At 46.8% G+C, this 10,273-nt stretch overlaps 1 protein-coding gene across 1 annotated transcript; it reads right to left on the bottom strand.

The window, feature by feature from the left end:
• Nucleotides 1-1,508: 1,508 nt before the first annotated feature.
• LOC144892741 (uncharacterized) lies at nt 1,509-8,906 on the bottom strand. Its single transcript, XM_078781073.1, has 4 exons — nt 8,299-8,906; nt 2,816-2,828; nt 2,519-2,714; nt 1,509-2,318 (listed from the first exon to the last, which is right to left on the bottom strand). Exons 1-4 carry the CDS (start codon nt 8,904-8,906, stop codon nt 1,570-1,572), a joined length of 1,566 nt encoding a protein of 521 aa, XP_078637199.1. The 3' UTR covers nt 1,509-1,569.
• Nucleotides 8,907-10,273: the final 1,367 nt, after the last annotated feature.

Genomic DNA, 10,273 nt, shown 5'->3' on the forward strand with positions numbered 1-10,273 from the left:
GGGAATGTTAGTTTGTGGAGTACCGCTAACCTCCTCCTCGTTGGGAATGTTTGTTTGTGGAGTGCCGGTAACCTCCTCCTCATTGGGAATGTTAATTTGAGTCCCGGTGGCCTCCTCCTCGTTGGGAATGTTAATTTGAGTACCGGTAACCTCCTCCTCATTGGGAATGTTGATTTGAGTACCATTAACCTCCTCCTCCTTGTGAATGTTGATTTGAGTACCATTAACCTCCTCCTCCTTGTGAATGTTGATTTGAGTACCGGTAACCTCCTCCTCGTTGGGAATGTTAATTTGGGTACTGGTAACCTCCTCCTCGTTGGGAATGTTAGTTTGTGGCGTACCGGTAACCTCCTCCTCTTTGGGAATGATAGTTTGTGGTGTACCGTTAACCTCCTCCTCGTTGGGAATGTTAATTTGAGTACCGGTAACTTCCTCCTCGTTGGGAATGATAATTTGTGGAGTACCGGGAATGATAACTTCCTCCTCGCTGGGAATGTTGATTAAAGTACCGGTAACCTCATCCTCATTGGGAATGTTAGTTTGTGGAGTACCGGTAACCTCCACCTCATTGGGAATGTTAATTTGAGCACCGGTACCCTCCTCCTCGTTGGGAATTGTTACGTGCTCCTCCCCAAACCCCGGTCACGGTGTACCTCCGAGCCCCGAAAGGAGTCACAGCAGAAAGATGTGTTATAATGTGTGTCAATGACCAATGGTGAAACCACACCAGCCAATTGTTACCAAAAACAAATATTGTATTAAGGTCACACAAGTATAACAGCACAAGTACAATATGTTTCAATTGCACCACAAAAAAACCATATAATTCCGATGATCAGTTTCTTATTCAATAACTCACTGTGCTCCAAGTGAGCAAAAATAACATTCCCAAAGTCACTGTCCCGGCACCATGCCAAAGTCGATCCACGCTCCGGTGATCGCAAGAAAAATGTCGAATCGAGACCAGAATCCAAGTCGGCTGACAGTCAACGCTACCAAAGAGGCGCAAAGGTGCACCCGAAAGGTGACTGGGAAATCACACCTTCGGGTATGAACGTTCAGCGGCTCCCAAACGGAGAACCACAAATTCCCAATCGAAATCCACGTTACACTCGCGAACCAGGCTAACGGCTGGGTGCGGTGAAATGGCTGGAGCGAGGTGAAAAGGCTGGAACGATGCGAAATGGTGGGAGCGAGGCAAAATGGCGGGCGGGCCCGTACTGGAGACGTACCTGCTCTCCAACGATACTCTTCGGAATCAACCGCAAAACCCGACATGCAGGTTTATCTGTCACAGCGATAACCACTCTGTCACAGGAATCCCTTTCCCAGGAAACCCAAAGTTCGCATGTGATCCCCATTCGCCAGGTCTCCTTGAGACCTCAAAGCAGGTCGGCTTTTCTTCCCGACCTCACTTGCTCCGCCTTTTTTTCTTCCTCCTCTTCTTCTTCCGGTTTCTCCCGATCCGGTTTCCGGTTTCTTTAAAAAAACCAATTTTTTACCTTTTGAAAACAGTTATCTCCATTTCACTTCAGCGATAACAATAATAGTACATGGAACCAAAAATGCTTACAGTGGATGAAAACCACAACGACGGAAGTGACGAATCCGTAACAAAATGTTAATTTGTGGAGTACCGGTAACTTCCTCCTCATTGGGAATGATAATTTGTGGAGTACCGGTAACTTCCTCCTCGCTGGGAATGTTGATGAAAGTACAGGTAACCTCCTCCTCGTTGGGAATGTTAGTTTGTGGAGTACCAGTAACCTCCTCCTCGTTGGGAATGCTAATTTGAGCACCGGGAGCCTCCTCTGCGTTGGGAATGTTAATTTGAGTACCGGTAACCTCCTCCTCATTGGTAATGTTAATTTGAGTACCAGTAACCTCCTCCTCGTTGGGAATGTTGATTTGAGTACCGGTATCCTCCTCCTCGCTGGGAATGTTAACTTGAGTACCGGTAACCTCCTCCTCATTGGTAATGTTGATTTGAGTACAGGTAACCTCCTCCTCATTGGGAATGTCGATTTGAGTACTAGTAACCTCCTCCTCGTTGGGAATGTTGATTTGAGAACCGGTAACCTCCTCCTCGTTGGGAATGTTGATTTGAGTACAGGTAACCTCCTCCTCGTTGGGAATGATAGATTGTGGAGTACCGGTAACCTCCTCCTCGTTGGGAATGATAATTAATTTGTGGCGTACCAGTAACCTCCTCGTTAGGAATGATAGTTTGTGGTGTACCGGTAACCTCCTCCTCGCTGGGAATGTTGATTTGTGTAGTGTTACGTGCTCCTCCCCGACCTCCTGGTCACGGTGTACCTCTGAACCCCGAGAGAAGTCCCGGCAGAAAAATGTGTTATTCTGTATGTCAAAGATCAATGGAGAAGCCACCCCAATTGTTACTCACAAACAAATATTGTATTATGATCACACAAGAATAACAGGACAACAATAATAGTAATCAAAAGTACAATTAATATGTCCTATGATGGTACCATCAGTTTTGTAATATATAACTCACTGTGCTCCAAGTGAGTGAAACAAGAACATCCCCAATGTCTCTTATTCCCGGCTTCAAGACAAAGGTGTTTCGCTGCAGCGATCGCCAGAACGATGTCCAATCGAGACCAGAATCCCGTTCGGATGGCAAGAACAGTCCCGCTGCCAAAGCGGGGCAAAGGCGCCCTCAAGGCGACTGGGAAATCCAAAGGTGCCCTCTAGGCGACTGAGAGATCACACCCTCGGGTATGGACGTTCCACAGCTCACAGTCGGCGACACGCAGACTTTCCACTCAAAAGCCACGTCACACACACACACCCCAGATCGACATCTGAAGGCGGTGAAAATGGTCGAAATGAGACGAAACCATGAGGGAAGCGCAAGCCCCCCCTCCACCCCCCCCCCCCCCCCACAAGAAAGAAAGTTTGAACATAGTGAAAACTTTCTTTGCAGGCAAAAACTCTTTTAACAAACAAAAGTAAAACTCACACCCAAATCATCAATTCACGTGAGCAACAATCTATATAATAATACCGTAAGGACTCGACTTTGTTATCCCTTTTACGCCACACCCAGTGACCCGATGCCCACGGCACTGATGGATTTACGATCTACGAACCGCGCTCTTTGTTTATCACATACAGACATACTCGAAAAATCTGAATTAGCCGACGTTGGGGCCCAAAAGCATCCGATTAACTGCTGATACGACGCCATCTTACGACGCCATCGTATTGGCGTCTACTGGGCGAAGGCGAAGCGAGCCATCCGCTGATTGGACAGTCGAGTTGTGTGAACATGGGTGGTGTGAACCAAATGGTCTTTTTATTCCCTTGAACATTTTAACTTAGGATATATAAGGAAACGTCTTTATAGTCATTTTAATAAAGTTAAATGGAGTGACGTTGCGATACTCGGGGTGCGTTGCATAAATCCTCGTAACTCAGAGAGGTGTAGCAGGTGGCGAGACGTAAGGAAGCTTAAAGATAACGAGCTGAAAACAGACGAACGATATGTCAATCTCTTTCTACACCGAACGGAAATAAAAGTATGAGAGCGGGAAGGCATGGCCTGAGCACTTCGAGCAGAGAGGACTGATTGGACTTAACTTAAAGAGAAAAAATTGGAGCTTAACGGAAGAAGAAGATCGCATGAGCGCTCCCCTATGCCATCCATAATGGTACACTCTATCCATACACCACATCCTCCCTTCCGTGGATGTTCCACGGGTTTCGGCTAGTCTATATAATAATAGCTAAGGACTCGATTTTGTTATCCCTTTTACGCCGCACCCAGTGACCCGATGCCCACGGCACTAATGGATTTACGATCTACGAACCGCGCTCTTTGTTTATCACGTACAGCCATACTCGAAAAATCTGAATTAGCCGACACTGGGGCCCAAAAGCATCCGATTAACTGCCGATACGACGCCATCTTATTGGCGTCTGCTGGGTGAAGGCGAAGCAAGCCGTCCACTGATTGGACAGTTGAAGGCGACTGCAAGCCGTCCACTGAGTGGACAATCCTGAGCATGCATTTGTGCCGGTGTCGTCGATCGCGGTGTATGCTAACCTCATCAGGTGGGTTTACCATAATTTCTTCCAACCGCGCTCTTTGTTTATCACGTACAGCCATACTCGAAAAATCTGAATTAGTCGACTTTGGGCCCCAACTGCATCCGATCATCAAGATCAACTGTATTGGCGTCTGCTGGGTGAAGGCGAAGCAAGCCGTCTGGTGCTAAACTCCATCTCATCAACCTCTGGTTTTTATTTTTCATTTTTTGAATGAAGGTTCAGGGGTTGTGATCAGAAATCCAAAGCAAAGCAAATCTATAGCACTTTTTGAAGGAGGCCATGCTGAGAGCCAGGTTTCATGGTGGTTGGGTGGAGAGGCCTGGAAGTATTCACTGCATGGACGCATTTAGGAACGTGGAGTTCACGGTTAATCCGTGTAGGAATCTTGGCTCGGCTGCTCCGCAGTATTCAGTGCTTCTAACTCTTCCTAACTTTGATAATAATCACGGTTGGAGCGCTTGTCGCTGTCGTCACGTGAATAGCGGTCTCCTTCTCGGCCACTACCCTGATAATCATCCCTTCGGGAGCTGCCGTAACTCTGGGAGCCTCCATGGTAATCTCGACTGCGGCCACCACCAAAACTACGACTCCCACCTGGGAGCCATAACCACCCCTGAAACTACCTCCACGTTTTCCTCATCTGTAGCCCCCTCGACGCCCATGGCCTGCCTTCTCTACTGTTATGGTCCGACCATCAAAATCCTTGCCATTCAAATCTTTTTCTGCATCTTTGGCGTCCTTTGTGTTTTCAAACGTGACAAAGCTAAACCCTCTCGACTTTTGCGTCTCCCTGTCTTTTATCAGCCTATCTTCCAAGAGTGGTCCATATTTGCCAAAGACAGAGTCCAGAACATCTTCCCTTGTGTTGAAGTTCAATCCACCTACAAAGAGCTTGCCAACATTGACTCCATCCCTGACTTGTGTGTGCTGACACTTAGTTTCAGGGTACTCGACAAGAAGTGCCTGTGCAAAGCATGACGTCAGTACCTTCTCCTTCTCTTCAGAGCACTTCCTACCCATAGCACGAGTCACGACTACACAGGATGGAAAGATACCCAGAATCTCCTGCTCTAACTTTGCGGTGTTATTTTCCATACTAGGCTTTTCAACCAACATTGGATTACCAGAAACTCGACCACAGGCCAAATCATTCCTGATAATAAAAGATATTCCCACTACAGGAAGAGTGGCTTGTACACCTACAGTGACCGGTCCTGACACCAAATCAGACTTCAAATGGATGACATCAAGTGGAGCTTTAACATAGCCACCAACCCCCTGTAAAAGAACACTAACACCAGTTGCCGTCTTCTCTGACAATGGCAAAATGCCCTCAAGCATCAAAGATTGATGTGCTCCTGTGTCCCTCAATACCCTAACCGGTCTCTGGTTCGTTAAGTCTCAATCCAGTGACACAAACCCCTCTGAAATAAAAGGTTTGTAGCCCTCTTGAACAAGGTCGTTCTGTGATGCCGTAACTTTGGCGTGGGAACCTTCACAAGGCACTGTCCTCCAAGGACGATTTCTCGCATTTGCCAATGCATTCGGAGTTGCACTAGTTTGACTCCGCTCCTGATTTTTCCTTTTCAGGGCATAACATTGGGACATCAAATGCCCAGGTTTCTTGCAAAAAGCGCAAGTCGGCCCGGAGGAAATACTCGTCGTCTGCCTCGGGCCCCCCGGAAGATAAGCCTGTCTTGGAACTGTAGTCTTCTGATCCCTAAAAGGCGCGGTATCAGATTTGTCGGCATAGTCATCTCTAGGTCGCCTCCATGAATATTCGTTCTCCGCACCGGATGTACCATAACTCCCCTGGCTAACTCTAGGCGGGAAGTTAGGTTTGTGGAACCCCATCCTGTGTGTCAAGGCATCGTCATGTGCCACGGTTGCTGCCTCATACAACTCTGGTACTTTCTTTTCATCCAGATGTACTTTAATGTCCGCGTGGACACACTGTTTGAATTCCTCCACCAAGATCAATTGTCGCAACAGGTTGAAGTCTTTCCCAATCCCCTTCGAGTCACACCACCGATCGAACATGGTTTCCTTCATTCTGGCAAACTCCACATGGGTCTCACTCTCCCTCTTCCTGGCATTCCTGAATTTTTGCCGGTAAGCTTCAGGGACCAATTCATAGGCTTTGAGAATGGTTGTCTTCACTATCTCATAATCTGCACATTGGTCAATCGGTAAAGCCGAATAGATATCTTGAGCTTTACCCACCAGAACACTTTGCATTAACATAGTCCAGGACCCCACAGGCCATTTTAGCATTTGAGCCACTTTCTCAAAATGTAAAAAAAAACAAAAAAAAAAACTTGGCTACATCCTTTTCATTGAAGGGTGGAACCAGCCTCACATGCCTACCAACATCCCAAGTGTTCTGACTAGTTGTCGAACTAGCCGGCATGGATACTACTTCTCTCCGTTCTCCCCTTAATTCCAGCTACTTGAGTTTAAGTTCCTTCTGATACTCCATGTCACGTTCCTTTAACTCCCTTTCAGCTCTCCTTTCCTCTGCTCTTTCCTCTGCGCTTCTTTCTTCTTCAGCTCTCCTTTCCTCTGCTCTTCTCTCCTCGAGTCCTCGTTCCTGTTCTGCTCTTCTTTCCTCGAGTTCCTTTTCAGCTCTCCTTTCCTCTGCTCTTCTCTCCTCGAGTTCTTTTTCAGCTCTCATTTCCTCTGCGTTTAACCTTTCCTGGCTCTGCAGTTGCATCTCCATTTTCCGGAGCTCCACATTTTCTTTTTCCTCGGGTAACCAATCCAAGACTCCCTCTTTCCATGTTCCTTGTCCCACCAGAGATTCTACCACCAATGTTTGCATCTCTGCTTTCTTCATATTAACTCGGACCTCCAAGTTAAAATACTTGGCCAATATCATGAGTTCCGATCTTTTTAACGCCTGGAACTGTGCCTCATTAGGTTATGCCGCAAACTTCTCTGTGTCAAACACCATGGTGACTATTAGTTAGCACCTGTAAACCTTCACACAAATTTTTTTTTAAATTTTAGAAAAAATTTGGGAATGTTAGAAATTCCAAATTTGGGAATTTTGGGAATGTTAGGGGATTCAATCCCAGACGAGGATGTTCTGGAATTTTATCTCGGACGAGTTTTAGGGAATTCTATACCGGACGGGCCCCCAATTTCTGTTACGTTCTCCTCCCCAAACCCCGGCCACGGTGTACCTCCGAGCCCCGAGAGGAGTCACGGCAGAAAAATGTGTTATTCTGTATGTCAAAGATCAATGGAGAAGCCACCCCAATTGTTACTCACAAACAAATATTGTATTAAGATCACACAAAAATAACAGTACAACAACAATAGTAATCAATTGTACAACCAATATATATTTCCTATGATGGTACCATCAGGTTCGTACAATATAACTCACTGTGCTCCAAGTGAGCGACAAGAAGAACATTCCCCAATGTCTCTATTCCGGCATCAAGCCAGAGTCGATCTGCTCCAGTGATCGTCAGAACGATGTCCAATCGAGACCAGAATCCCGTTCGGATGACGGTCACAGTCCCGCTGCCAAAGCTGCGCAAAGGCGCCCTCCAGGCGACTGGGAAATCACACCCTCGGGTATGGACATTCCACGCTCACAGTCGGTGACACGCAGACTTTCCACTCAAAAGCCACGACACACACACACCCCAGATCGAAGTCTGAATGCGGTGAAAATGGTCGAAACGAGACGAAACCGTGAGCGAAGCGCAAGTCCTGCGCGAGTCAAAATGGCCGACGGCCCGGTCTCGTGGCGCAACGGCATGACGATGATTCTCTCCTGAATCGATCGCAAAACCTCACATGCAGGTGAATCTGTCACAGCGATAACCACTCCGTCGCAGGAATCCCTTTCCTGGGAAACCCAAAAGTTCACTCGTGACTCCTGCTCACCAACGTTCGCTCCAGACCGCAAGTAGCTCGGCTCCTTCTTGTCCGACTCACTCGCTCCGCCTTCTTTTCTCCCTCTTCTTCCTCTTCGTCACCTGGTTCCTTGTCCGGTTTCCTGTTTCTTTTAACATTAACTTTTTTACCTTTTGAAAACAGTTCATGAACAATAAACCTTTTGAAAACAATAATAGTACATGGAATCAGAAATATTTGCAGTGGATGAAAACCACCACAACGGAAGTGACGAATCCGTAACAGTTCATTCGTGGAGGAACGGTAAACTCCTCCTTACACACCGCATCAGTGTGACCTTTTTTTCCACACCTGACACACGAGGCTTTGGGACAAAACCGTTTTAAATGCCCGAACGCTCCACACTGAAAACACGTTAAGGTGGCGGACGATGCGTACAGCTGGTAGTTCGTGTCCTCAAAGTTTATTTTAAATGAGATATTGAGGACCCGTATCATCCCCACGGTCTGGTAGGACCATGTACACCTGCTTCGGAAACTCATGACGTGTTTAACACGTTCATTCCGACAACCAAGAGGAATTGTGGATATCCGAGACACCATTTTACCATAACGTGATAACACGGTCATAATCCTGTCATTGGAAATAAACGGAAGTGTGTTCGATATAACGGTAACGACTCTCGTCGTGGGAGTCAACATCGGCGACGCCATCATAAAATGACCACTCGCTGTGCTTATTCCGGCACTTACAACGTCATGGACGAGTTCATTGTCTGAAACGAAAACAACTACCTTCTGATTCATACGTGACACAGCACGAATATTTTCATCACCAATAATATTCCCAACTGCGAGAATAACGTCCTCTACAGGAACTCCGTCGGGAGGAATGCACACGAACGCGTGCTTCCGGCTTAAACCATCGAAACCCTCACATCGAGAGCGTACATTCGCCATGTCGGCGATATTATCGCCTGCTTCTTGTCCGAACCGGACAATAAGTTATCAAACCTAAATGAATCAAGCAAAAATGAAAACCCAAAAACGCATTATAAGCATAGACAAAGCTTACAAAGCGTCGTCAAAACGGGTAGGCCACACCCAAAATAGGCCCGCCCTCAATCTCTCTCTCTCGAGCACAAAGGAGTCGAAAACTGGAGAACAAAACGCCAGAGGCACAAGGGATGTAACAGGAAAGGAGAGAAGGGATACGGGGAGGGGGGGGGGGGGCTGTCGGGACAAAAACAATACACTGATGACTCACCACATTACAGAGCAGCTGCATGTGGCGGCCATGATGCCACACCCAAATCACAACAGCCAGCAAGGGGCGAAAGAGAGAAAGAGAGAAAGAAAACCTGAAAACCTATAGTCTCCTCTGGTGAAACCGGTGAAATTTTCCCTGTCACGTCTATTGAACCCATCACATTACATATTATCCACTAACTTAATATATGACATCATGTGTTTCACAACTAATCATAGTACCCACAAAGGGGAAATTGGGGTTTGGTTGTGGATACCTCCCCTGTGAGCGATCCGGAGTAACAGCAAGCCATTAAGCAAACCAGTGAGAAGAATGTGAGCAGGCAGACATGCAACCCTGGCATATACCTTGTTGGCATGACTGCCCTGAGTGTCATCGGTGACACCTGTCAAGCAGCTGAGGCACTACAGCCTCTTGGGGAAAGCAAAATGGCTGGCTGTAACAAAAATATGCTAAACAATAACATTCAGTCACAGAAAATGACTAAAGGGACACAGACACCACATAGGCTGAGGCCTCAGTCAGTGTGGCCACACCGAGCATCCAGACAGAATGTGTGCTGAAAAGGATAATGATTGCACCTTCTCCAGTGAGGGAGGGGATCCCTGCCTCATGCTAGGACAGAGCTCAACACCAAAGCTAAAAAGGTGTCGCCTGTTCTACAAACAACAACCACTAGGTCCCAGACCAATCAGGGAGGATTAAATGAGCTCGAGCTTGGAGGAGAAGGGAATCGTCTTCCACTGCAAAGTGTATTATGCTCATGAAGCACGGGGGACTAACGGTAGGGAAGAAAGATTCATGAATCAGTTGAAACGAACAAACCTGGCATCCAAGGCCGAACTAAGTTTCACTATTTAGTTCATGAATAATGATCCTTTATTGAAAAAGGAGGTGAAGATTTTGAGTTCTGGGGGAACTTCCTCCCACCTTCTGAAACCCGCAAATGGAGATACCAACCAACGGGAAAATGGAAGTGCTATTCCAATATTGGAATATCTGTTACCATTAACATTGTACTGTATAGCTGCTATCGTGTATACGGATGTGGTTACAT

The sequence above is a fragment of the Myxine glutinosa genome, chromosome 6 (assembly GCF_964187855.1).
Source record: "Myxine glutinosa chromosome 6, kmMyxGlut1.1, whole genome shotgun sequence".
Classification (NCBI taxonomy): Eukaryota; Metazoa; Chordata; class Myxini; order Myxiniformes; family Myxinidae; genus Myxine; species Myxine glutinosa.

Excerpts from the sequence above, each read along its gene's own strand:
- LOC144892741 (XM_078781073.1), bottom strand. The coding sequence starts at position 8,906 with ATGGCGAATGTACGCTCTCGATGTGAGGGTTTCGATGGTTTAAGCCGG. Across the intron at positions 2,319-2,518 it reads TTTCACTCACTTGGAGCACA|AGGTACACCGTGACCAGGAG; the intron begins GTGAGTTATATA and ends CTCGGGGTTCAG.